Raw genomic sequence first — 12056 nt, 5'->3', positions numbered from 1 at the left:
AAAAAAAAAAAAAAAAATCCTATCAGTTGAAGTTATATTTAAAGAATCAAGCACAGCTTCCTTTTCTCTTGTTGACAAGTGGACTATCACAGTTTCTGGCAATACTGTGAGTAGATTTCTAATCCAGTCTAGCTTTTTGGTATCAAGTATTTCAGGATAATGATGACACTCTAATCTGCAGATTGGGCATGTACCTGTAGCTAACTGGGAGCCTCTGAAATGGCACATTAGCTAGAAATGGTCAGGAGGTAGCCAGGGGTTTGGGATTATTACTGGAATCTGAATCCTACCTAGCTTGTGCCCTCTCGATCTGCACCTGGTCCTCCCTAAGTGCTGTGTTGGCTCCTTGAGTGCCCAGGATATTAAGTTCTTCAGCAGCCCACAGGCCCCTTCCTGGATGGCTGATGCTCTGCCCATGGCACAAGTCTACTGGTAAGTGCTGGGTATTGCTCGTTTTGCTAGATCCTCCTCTACTTAGGTCACCCCTGAGTAGCCCAAACGGATTAGCCTGGGGGTGTCCTGAGAGCTGAAAGGATTGATAGCTCAAAGCAGTGGAGGCAGGGAGTGGGTGGGTCAGCAAAATGGCTTCAAAGTCAGACAGTTGGGTCAAGTCCAGGTGTTACTGATGACTAGCTACCTTACATTATGCAAGTTACTCTACCTTCCTGAGCCTTGGTGTCTTCTGTTGTAAAGTGGGGATAATAGTATTTCTTACCTTATAGGGTTGCCATGGGAACTACTTAGAAAAACATCAATGCTTGCTATTGATGATGATGATGATGATGATTTTTTGGCCTTCTCTTGTTTTGTTTCTCCCAGGATAGATTTTGAATCATCTTCATTTCATCTGTCTCCCGCTAACATATAAGCATATGATTGTTGTTGGGTGCTATCAGGTCGGTTCCACCTGATAGTAACCTTATGTATAACAGAACAAAACATTGCCCGGTCCTGCACCATCCTCACAATTTTTGCTATGTTTGAACCCATTGTTGCAGTCACTGTGTCAGTCCGTCTTGTTGAGGATCTTCCTCTACTTTACCAAGCATGATGTCTTTCTCCAGGGACTGGTCCCTCCTGATAACATGTCCAAAGTAAGTGAGACGAAGTCTTGCCATCCTTGCTTCTAAGGAGCATTCTGGCTGTACTTCTTTTAAGACAGATTTGTTTGTTCTTTCTGGTATATTCAATATTCTTTGCCAACACCATAATTTAAATATTATCAATTCTTCTTTGGTCTTCCCCATTCATTGTCCAACTTTTGCATGCCTCTGAAGCGATTGAAAATACCATGGCATATGATAAACTGGTTGCCATGGAGTCAGTTCTAACTCATAGCAACCCTATAGGACAGAGTAGAACTGCCCCATGGGGCTTCCAAGGAGCAGCTGGTGGATTCAAACTGCTGACCTTTCGTTAGCAGCTGAATGCTTAACCACTGCACCACCTGGATAGAAAGCATCCATTTGCATGGTGGTCACCTGGTGTTTAGGTCCTGATAGAAGAAGAGGACTTCCCTGACTGCTGGTTAGAGGCTGGTGATGTGCAGGGATGGGGCAGCTCTGTGAGCAGGTGTATTGTAATTACATAGGTGGGATCAGTTGACTGTAGTAATCACTTTGGGGGAAAAACATATAATGGAATGCAACAGAAACCTAAGTGATTCCATCTCTCTTTGATACGCCACATCTACGTGCATAGGATCATTTCATGCAATTATGATGAATTTTTGAGCTAATTTGGAATAACGCATACTTATATTGATGGCGGCACCCAACAACAACATATTGATGTTAAGGAGCCCTGGTGGCTCAGTGGTTAAAGCACTCAGCTGCTAATTGAAAAGTTGGCGGTTTGAACCCACTAGCCACTCCGTGGGAGAAGGATGTGGCTTAAGGTTTACTGCCTTGGAAACCCGATGGGGCAGTTCTACTCTGTCCTATAGGATTGCTGTGAGTCAAAATTTGACTTGATGGCAACAGGTTTGGTTTTTTATTTTTTGGGGCAGGGGGAGTATTGATGTTGTTAATATAGCAACAGTACACTGATCATTTGATTCCAAAAGTAATTTTCCTTCTACAGATTCACACTTGACATGCTAAAATGTATACTCAGATTTGTTTTCATGGAAGAAAGATGTAGTATAAAACAAGATAGTGTTTTGAGCCTGAAATAAAAACAGAAGAGCCTTAATATACTCTTTCTAACATTGTAATTGGTAACAGTTTAATTTGGATATTTTTTCTCAGTGCCTAGAATGCTCATTTTTACCATTTAGGAGCAAGAAAGGATTTTCAGGATATTCTTGCCCTTGTTAACTGGTAGGGTGAGCATTCAAGATTTTTCACAAGGTATTTTTCTAAAAAAATTTTTAAGTATTGACACTTACTAGAGCCATTTGTTGTAATTCAGTGGAAAATAATTTTATTAAAGCTTAAATAAAGCTGTGCACACAATTGTCCTCCATCACAGTGTTTTGGGGGCTTCGTTAATCATAAGAAATGGAGCTATTGGAAACATTTACTCAGCAACAACCTCCTCGTTGTTAGCAAAGGCTGGTGTGTTCTGACAACTGCTTCTTGGAGAAATGTAACTCGTGGTTAATGGTGGAAAGCGTAGCATCAGTGTAATTTTTTGGCAAGGACAAAGCAGGGTTTGCAGTGTTGCCTTCAACTGAGACTCCTTCATTACCTGTGTCTGTTCAGATGGAGAGATGCGGCCGTCTGATTACACTGTAGGTAATCAGAATCCTGCGCTAAATGACTTCTTCAGAATAAAAAAGAAAGAATTCCAACCGCTTATGATTATGATTTCAAAAGGGCCTGTGGAAAAAAGACTGAGAAGAATTACAAGTGTTTGATCAAAACTGACACAGTGTAGAGGCGGCTTTTTTGACATTGACACTAATGCACATGATGGTTTCTATAAGGGGAATTAGGATGAAAACATTTTTATTCTCTGGGGACCAATTCAGACAAAAATAGATCTGCTAGTGCAAGACTCAAAAGTCAAGAATAAATTATATCCCTTGAGGTTCTGTACATTCATTTGCACATTGCTAAGGGTGCCCTCGTGGCCCAGTGGTTAAGAGCTCGGCTGCTAACCAAAAGGTCGACAGTTCAAATCCACCAGCTGCTCCTTGGAAACCCTATCGGACAGTTCTGCCCTGTCCTATAGGGTCGCTATGAGCCAGAATTGACTCAACGGCACTCAACAACAACAACAAACAGGGTGAAACAATTGGGAGAAAATTATTTGTACATTTTAAAAAACACTTCAAGACAGTATCTGAAAGTAATAGAAAATATTAAATAGTTATTTATATTAATATTCATCTGTAGTATGATCATTACTCCCTTGACCTCAGGATTCTCTTTGATTTCCTGAATAATAATAAAATCATAAAATTAAATGTAAATGATAAAATTGGATAACGTATAAAATGAGGAAGTACTTACCCTTTACTGAGCACTTACTATGTGCCAGGCAGGCAATGTGATAAGTGCTTTATACATGTCTCATTTAATTTTCATTACAACTCTACGACTTAGGTGTTACTATTAATGTCTTCATGTTGCAAATGGGGAAGTTAAGGCTCAGGGGAATTAAGTGGCAGGACTGAGATTTGAACTTGGGTTGTTTGGTTCTAGAGCCTGCAGGATTGCCCCTATGACCACTGCCTACCATTCTTTGTCCCCGGTAACAGTTCTATCAGTGATATTTTACTGAATCCACAAATGGCTCTCCTGGGAACTCTTTCCCTCTTCGTCTTAGTAAGAGTAACTAATAAGATTTAAAATATATGGCACTCTGATAATTCTATTCAATAGCCCTTCTTCACGTCAGTGCTTCTAGTAGTTTCTTCTTTATCCGGTTGCATTCACCTCTCCTGGATTCAGATGGGCCTAGCATTGCGCTCATCTGTGTTGACCAGGTTCCCTTACCTTCTTCCCATCCTGGGCCTGCAGCCTGTAAAGAGGGTGTTTCGCTGGGCAGGGACCAGAGAATGTCTTTACTTCAAATTTTCCAGTGGCTTCTTCTCAGATTCTTGTGTGTCCGTAAAGTGTGTGTAGGAGTCACATCTGAGTGCCTCCAGAACTGACCGAAATATCTCCTGGTTGGTTAAGTGGAGCAGGTCTGGGGAAACCCTGGGAGGATGGAGAATTATACTCTTACCTCTTCTTTTCACCCATGTAACTGGAGGTTCAGCAGAAGAATATATGCTAAGCATTGTTTGCAGGAACTATATGTTCTGAAATTATAAACTCTGAAAATTATTCTTGAAAAGATTTTTGGAATCCCAGAAAGGTTCGGGTGACCCACATAGTTTAAGGGGTATGCTCTATGCCCCAGAGGGTCCCTGTGCCAGCCCACTCTCAGCAGCCTGGGAACCAGCCCTGTCCTTTTTCCATTTCTTTACAATCCCTGGAGCAGGTGCTGACCAGTGCTGTTTGGTCTGCTTCTCCTGTTGCTGGGATTCTCTGTGGCTCCTCAACCTTCTGCTTTGACATTAACCTCGTGTTGTGCAATCTCCCGCCGGAAGTGATGGAGGTGACACGTGGTTAGGGTGAGCCCGATTAAGATCTGTTTTATTAGTTGTTTTGTTTTTTTAAGTTCTGGTAAATGAGAGTCTGTCTGATTTATGAAGTACATTAATTTGTGGTTTGTTGCTCAGTAGTTCTCAACCCTGACTAGACATTAAAATTACCTGAGGAACTTTACAAAGTCCAAAAGCCTGGGACTCGTCCCCGAATAATTAAATCAGAGTATCTAAGGCTGGGGCCCGGCATCAACGTTTCTTAAAAGCAAAGCAGGTGAGTGGGTGCAGTGAGGGTAGCAAAATAGTGAGTGAGATAATGTAGAGGCAGTGAAGAAGGGTCTGCTACTGATCCTACCAGTACAACTAGTACTGCCAATTAGCACTTATTAGATGCTTACTCTGTGCAGGTATTGTTCTAAGCATTTTCCATACAATGAAATTATCCTCATGTACTCTTACAAAAACCTGTGGGCTTATTTCATTTTTACACGTGTTTATGGAAGTATACAGATGTATGTAGGGGTATACAGAAGTTTTCAGATGTGTGTATGAAGAGATAAAGCAATTTATTCAGAGAGGAATAATACTTCTTGGGGTATTCTCTGCTATGAAAGTAAATTTAACCTGTTAATCTAGCTGCACTATAACTAGTTTTTCATATTCATAACTTTTGTCATAGAAGCCTTCGATGGTTTTTGTATGGTTAGCATGCCATGGCTCCGCCAGCTGAAACGCAAGTTGACAGATAAAACAGGCTGGAATCTTCAGGCTCCAGGTCACACATCTTGGCCTCTTAATTCCTAGTATCTGACTTCACTTGAGTTTCCTGCAGTGCATCTCTGCTGAAAGTAGTTACAAGACAAGCTAAGTGGGGAGACATTGATGGCACACTGCCATGCCAAAACCCATCATACACGTAAGCTCCAGAAAGTGCACAGAAAGTATAACTGCCATGCACTGTGGATTAACACCTCTCACATTGACACACCATCTCTCATTTTATATATACAACCTCCCTGAGAGGTCTCCATTTTGAAGGGCTGAAAGAGTAGGGTGAAATTTAGATTGCACTGTATTGCAGTTAAGCTGGTTAGAGTCTGAGATCACTTGCCTTCTAGTGCAGGGCATTAAAAAAAAATCTTAACCCCCTAGTGTTTTGTTGGTAGTGGTTGGTGCATAGTTCTGTCAGTCTTAACACATGAGTAGGGTCATGTAAGCACCACCACCATCAGGATATAGAAGGGCGGCATAGAGCTTGGCGGGGCGGAGTGTTGCTTCGAGTCCTTAGCCACCTGCTCGCTGCTCCACCTACCTGAGCAGTCTGGACAAGCTTAAGTTTCTGTAAGAGGTTTAGCTTTGCTCTAGCCCCAGCTAGTGATTTTTTGGCAGATGGAAGACAGGCCCTTCTGAAAGTCTGATCGGTGGTAGGAGTGGAGACATGCGGGGTACATGCCTTTCTTTTTTTCCAGCTTGACAAGATACTGTAATTCTTGATCCTGAAAGGAAGGACTTGAGACATGAAAAGGAAGCTGTAATCAGAGCCCTAAAGGTGTGGATTACTTTATGGAAGCCCTCCAGAAACGAGAATACACTGCTGTGACTGGGATCTGAGACTGTGTGTCTACAGAAGATGTTCACGGGGAAAGTGGAGGTGGGGGCTAAGTGGATGCTGTCATCGGTCCTGGCTCCAGACCCTTCCTCAGCCCTCCTCCTCCTTTTCTTCCCTTCCTTGAATTTGAGCTCCAGCTCTACGCCCAAAGGCTGGAAAGCTTGGATCTGATCTTTCTTCGCCACAACTAAACACCCTCCATAGAACCTTCTACAAGGCAGAGCAGTGCGAGGCTTCTGTGATGCCTGGGAGCCTCTTGGGGGAAGTTTGTCTTAATAACTGTGCTTACTTTTTGATATCCACAGCTAACAAGTTACTAACTTCATTTTAAAAACTGTAACAGTTTTGTTTACTTGGCACTATGAAAGCATAAGATCCTAAGATGACAAACTCTACCTAGATACCAAATACCCTGTTGTTGTTGTTAGGTGCCATCGAGTTGGTTCTGACTCATAGCAACCCTATGTACGACACAATGAAACATTGCCTGGTACTGCACCATTCTCACAATTGTTGCCATGTTTTGAGCCCATCGTTGCAGCCATTGTGTCAATCGATCTCATTGTGGGTCTTCCTCTTTTTCCCTGACCTCTCTCTACCTTACCAAGCATGATGTGCTTCTCCAGGGACTGGTCCTTCTCTCCAGGGACTGGTCCATCCTGATAACAGGTCCAAAGTACATGAGATGAAGTCTCACCGTCCTTGCTTCCAAGGGGTACTGTGGCCGTACTTCTTCCAAGACAGACCTATAGGTTCCTCTGGCAGTGGATGGTATATTTAATATTCTTCGCCAGCACTGTGAGTCAAGGGCATCAATTCTTCTTCAGTCTTCCTTATTTATAGTCCAGCTTTCACATGCGTATGAGGCGATTGAAAATATTATGGCTTGGCTCAGGTGCACCTTAGTCCTCAAAGTGACATGTTTGCTTTTCAACACTTTAATGAGGTCTTTGCAGCAGAATTGCCCAAGGCAATACATCGTTTGATTTCTTCACTGCTGCTTCTGTTGGTGTTGATGGTGGAGCCAAGTGAAACGAAATCCTTGACACTGTCAGTATTTTTTCCATTTTTCATGATGTTGCTTATTGGTCCAAATAGCCTAGGAAAAGAGAAATACTGTTTCCGGCTAAAGAAATACCTTTCATTTTGTGTAGCTTTTCTTTTCCATTTCTGTGCCTCTGTTACAAGTGTGCGGCACTTATGGCCTCAGTAGCGTAATAAACTGCCTGGTGGGCAGAGGGGAGCAGGGTGATCTCTTGGTGGAGATAACGGGGACTGTGGCAAGCCCTGATCCTTTGTTCTTGCAGAAAGAAGTGTTCAAGAGTGACGACTCAATTGTGTCATGGCATCTGACTATGAAAGTCTTCCATAAGAAAAAGAAAGGAATGGAGGAGAGAAGGAGGGAGGAAGGACGAAGAGAAGAAGGAAGACAGGAAAATAATGAATTATCTTAAACACTGTTGCATTTTATCAAGCAAGCAATATAAGCAGTAGTCAGACTGTATGGCTTGAATTCTGCCAAATTGTTTATAGGCTGTGTTGCTGTTGTGAAGTGCTTAACTTGTATCACCTCATGGGGTTGTTGTGAGGTAAAGCAATCCTTGTAAAGCACCTGGCCCATAGTAAGCACTCAGTAAAGATCATTATACAGTCCAGTGGCAAAAATAGGAATTTCATTTTTTTAATGGGTTTCTAGATTCTTCTGTAGAATAGTAGGTGTTCAGTAAATGGTGACTAAATAAATGAATGAGAGAATGCCTAACCACGAGGGTAGGGAAACTGGTGCCTATCAGCGTAACAGTGTTGCCCAAACCATTCATTATCATTGTTTTGAAACTGTGGTGACCATGGTCTTCAGTGCTAGATTTTGAGGTAGGACTTAAGTCTACTCAGTAAAACGCCAACAATGTATTTATTTACTAAGCCAAGGAAATAATTTAGTATACAAGACTGTTAGGATAACCCTTAAATCAATGTCCTTTTTTCAAAAAAAAAAATAAAAACACTGAATAAAAAAGGAGTGTAATTGACCATTTTGCTGTGATACACTGTTCTCTTTCCTCAGTTTCAGCATTTTCTGCATTTAAAACTAACGAAGGATTTAACTGTACACTGAGTCAACAACATGCCATAGGACTCAGGCCTGTACCAGTGAGGGTCACTTTTGCTTACTAATGAAAATAGTAGGATGGGAGTTTATGTTCGTCTCTGTAAAGAAGTCTTACCAATTGGATGTTGTGTCTCCACTGAGGCTGAGTGGGGTAATAATAACATTCGTCATAACAACAACAACCCAAAACAGTTCCTGTCAAGTGGATTCAGACTCACTGACCCCACGTGTTTTAGAGTAGAACTGCACATAGGATTTTCAATGGTTGTGCCCTTCTGGAAGTAGATTGCCAGGCCTTTCTTTCTAGGTGCCTGTGGGTGGACTTGAACCTCCAACCTTCCAGTTAACAGCCTAGCGCTTAACCATTTGAGCCACTCAGTGACTTCTTTAATCATAATACCTAATGTCCAGCCGATTCTGACTCATGGCAACCCTATAGGACAGAGTTAGGAACCAACCCCATAAAGCCTATTATATTAAAAATTCGAGGTACATATAGTGGTTTGTAATAACAAACAGGTACTACTTTGCGATGTGCATGAAAACATTATTATTGTTACTATTCTTTTTGTTGTCAGTTGCCGTCGAGTTGGTTCCAACTCATAGCGACCCTGTGTACAACAGAACGAAATACTTCCCGGTCCTGCACCATCTTCACAATTGTTGTTATGCTTGAGCCCATTGTTGCAGCCACTGTGTCAATCCATCTCCTTGAAGGTCTTCCTCTTTTCCGATGACCCTCTACTTTACCAAGCATGATATCCTTCTGCAGTGACTGGTCCCTCCTGATAATATGTCCAAAGTACATGAGACAAAGTCTTGCCATCCTGCTTCTAAGTAGCATTCTGGCTGTACTTCTTCCAAGACAGATTTGTTCATTTTTCTGGCTTTTATTATTATTACTGTATTATTACGTTAAAGATGTTTCAGTGTATCTGGAAGTGTTTCTTTAATGTTTTTTATGCATAGAAAGGTACCAAACCAAAACCTGTTGCCATTGAGTCAGTTCCGACTCGTAGCAACCCTATAAGACGGAGCAGAACTGCCCCATAGTGTTTCCAAGGTGCGGCTGGTGGATTTGAACTGACAGCCTTTTGGTTAGCAGCTGAACGCTTAACCACTGCGCCACCAGGACACTCTGTACGAAGACAAACATTTGATACAAAGAATACCTAACTTCCAATTTACATACAAATTTGACTTAAAGACAGATTTAGGAGTGGAACTCGTTTGTAATCAGAGGACTTCTTGTAATTATAACCCACCTCTGATATTTGAATTAAATGAACGGGTTCCTGTAAAGCACTTAGTAAAGTATCTGGTACATAAAAGGAACTTAATAAACTTGAGTTCCCCTTCTAACCCTCTGTGTCTCTTCTTCATCAGGAAACAATAGCCATGCACTCTGAGAACATAGATGCCGATAAGTGGCTATTTGCTGTAGTTGCTGTCGAGCCAATTCCATCTCATGGCGAACCCCTGTGTGTAGAGTAGAGCTGTGTTCCATAGGATTTGCAAGGCTGTGACCTTTCCAAAGCGGATCGCCAGGCCTGTCTCCGAGTCACCTCTGGGTGGGTTAGAACTGCCAGCCTTTAGGCTAGTAATCAAGCATTTAACCGTTTGTGCCACCCAGGGACTCCAGGTGGGTATTAGTGAAGACAGATCTAGCTTTGGAACCAAGCTAGACTGAAAAGGCAAAGGGAAATTAACATTCAGAGACAGACTGGAGAAACGGAGTGCAGTGGTTCTCAAAGTGCGGTTGTAGGACCAGCAGCGTCAGCATCACTTGGGAACTTGTTAGAAATGCCAATTTCCAGAGATAATGAGTCAGTAACTCTGGGGATGAAGCCAAGCTATGTAAGTTTTTAGCAAGCCCTGAAGGTAAATCTGACGCACACCGCAGTTTGATAATCGTTGTTATAAGGTAAACTCAGCAGATCTTGGGTGAGGAATAATGGTGTGTGTACGTTTGTGTGCATACACTCCATATATATGAAATGTTTGTAATTGCTGAAACTGATTAGCCAAGAATGGTACTGTGAACAAAATCTAGTCAAATTGCCTATGAATTACCTATTTTTCTTTAGTATGGTTGCCTGACTGGAAATATATCTGGAATGCTTATTTTCAGTGACTTTGCATTAAATTCATTTTGGGCTTAAGAAATGATTCAACGACTTCTTCTTTTTTTTTTTTTTTCCCTAGGAAATTCCACTTACTTGGATGACCATGGGCCACCTCCTAGTAAGGTAAGGTCTTTGCTTAAAAGCCCTTTTCTTACACTCGGTACCTGCAGCCTTCTCTAACTAACTCCAGTAGCTCCTGGGCCTCCAGCAAACCCAACCAGATCCCTCCTGGCCCTGAGTCATTTACAAGAAAATCATAGATCACAGATGTCAAATTAATCAAATTAATGAGGATGATGGGGAAGAGCACGAAGGTATCCAAAATGGCGAGGGGGGAAGGAAGAGCCATTATTTAATCAGAGGCTGTAGTTTCCCATACACCAGGGCCTTGGGCTGACTTTAGGACTTCAGCAGGGTCTTCTGTTTGCTGCCTCATCTGCCTTTGACATTGGTGCTGGGCCACCATGTGATGTCCACAGCTCAGCCTCCCCAGGCCTTAGGGTGTGGGGTTAGACTCACTGCAGACCTGTTCTCCCCCGCCTGCCTTGGATGGGATACTCCACCCAAGGTTTAGCGCCCTGAAACTGGCCTTCTCAGCCCACACCCTCTCAAGGCTTCCCTGGCCTGTCCTGGGTGCCCACTTTTAATCTTCTTCTAAGCTGTTTTCACCTGATTTTTGTTGTTGTCGTTGAGAATATACATAGCAAAACATATGCCAATTCAACAATTTCTACATGTACAATTCAGTGACGTGGATTACATTCTTCAAGTTGTGCAACCATTCTCATCCTCCTTTTCTGAATTGTTCCTTCCCCATTAACATAAACTCACTGCCCCCCACCAAGCTTCTTATCTGACATTTTGAGTTGCTTTTACCAGTTTGATCCTATGTAGATAATTCTTTAAAAGAGCACAATGCTCAAAGCAGACAGTCTTTACTAACTAAGCTAAACCATTGTTTGGTTTAAAGAATACTTCAGGGGATATTTTTGGTTTAAGGTTTAAAGATTACCTCAGGCAATTGTTTTGGGGCTTCATCCAGCCCCAATGGCTCCAGAAAGTCTAGATTCCATGAGAATTTGAAATTCTGGTCCATATCCCCCACCCTCCCTTTTAATCAGTATTCTTATGTAGAATCTTCGATCAAAAAGTTCAGTAATGGTATTGGCCTGAATTTTAAGTGAAATATTGTTGTTATTAGCTGCCATCAAGTTGACCCTGACTCATGGTGACTCCATGCACAATAACAAAACACTGCTAGGTCTTGCACCATCCCCATGATTAGTTGCAGATTGGACCATTGTGATTCATAGGGTTTTCATTGACTGATTTTTTGGGGGAGAAGTAGATCACCAGGCCTTTCTTCTGAATTTGTCTTATCCTAGAAGCTCTGCTGAAACCTGTTCAGCATCATAGCAACATGCAAACCTCTGATGAAAGACAGGTGGTAGCTGTGCTTGAGGTGTATAGGCGGGGAATCGAACCCAGGTCTCCTGTATGGAAGGCAAGAATTCTAGTACTGAACCATAAAGGTCCCTAGTGATGTATTAGTAAGGTATTAGTGTAATTCCCTATGACTGTCTACTTTCTTGAGTGCAGGGAGAAACAAATCCAATCAATAGAACAATGAGGAAAAGAAGGATGATATAATCATTGTATATAAGAAAATAA

The 12056-nt window shown here is 42.0% G+C and overlaps 1 protein-coding gene across 2 annotated transcripts in view; it reads left to right on the top strand.

The window, feature by feature from the left end:
* UST (uronyl 2-sulfotransferase) overlaps positions 1-12056 on the top strand; it is a 351032-nt gene that overhangs the window by 125384 nt on the left and 213592 nt on the right. For both annotated transcript variants that reach the window (XM_023729171.1, XM_004368842.2), the window contains exon 2: positions 10465-10508. In XM_023729171.1, coding sequence (XP_023584939.1) covers positions 10465-10508 — 44 coding nt within the window. The remainder of the gene's footprint in view (positions 1-10464; positions 10509-12056) is intronic.

The sequence above is a fragment of the Trichechus manatus genome, unplaced genomic scaffold, assembly GCF_000243295.1.
Source record: "Trichechus manatus latirostris isolate Lorelei unplaced genomic scaffold, TriManLat1.0 scaffold00002, whole genome shotgun sequence".
NCBI lineage: Eukaryota > Metazoa > Chordata > Mammalia > Sirenia > Trichechidae > Trichechus > Trichechus manatus.
The sequence above is the reverse complement of the archived record's forward strand: the minus strand, read 5'-3'. Positions and strand labels throughout refer to the sequence as shown.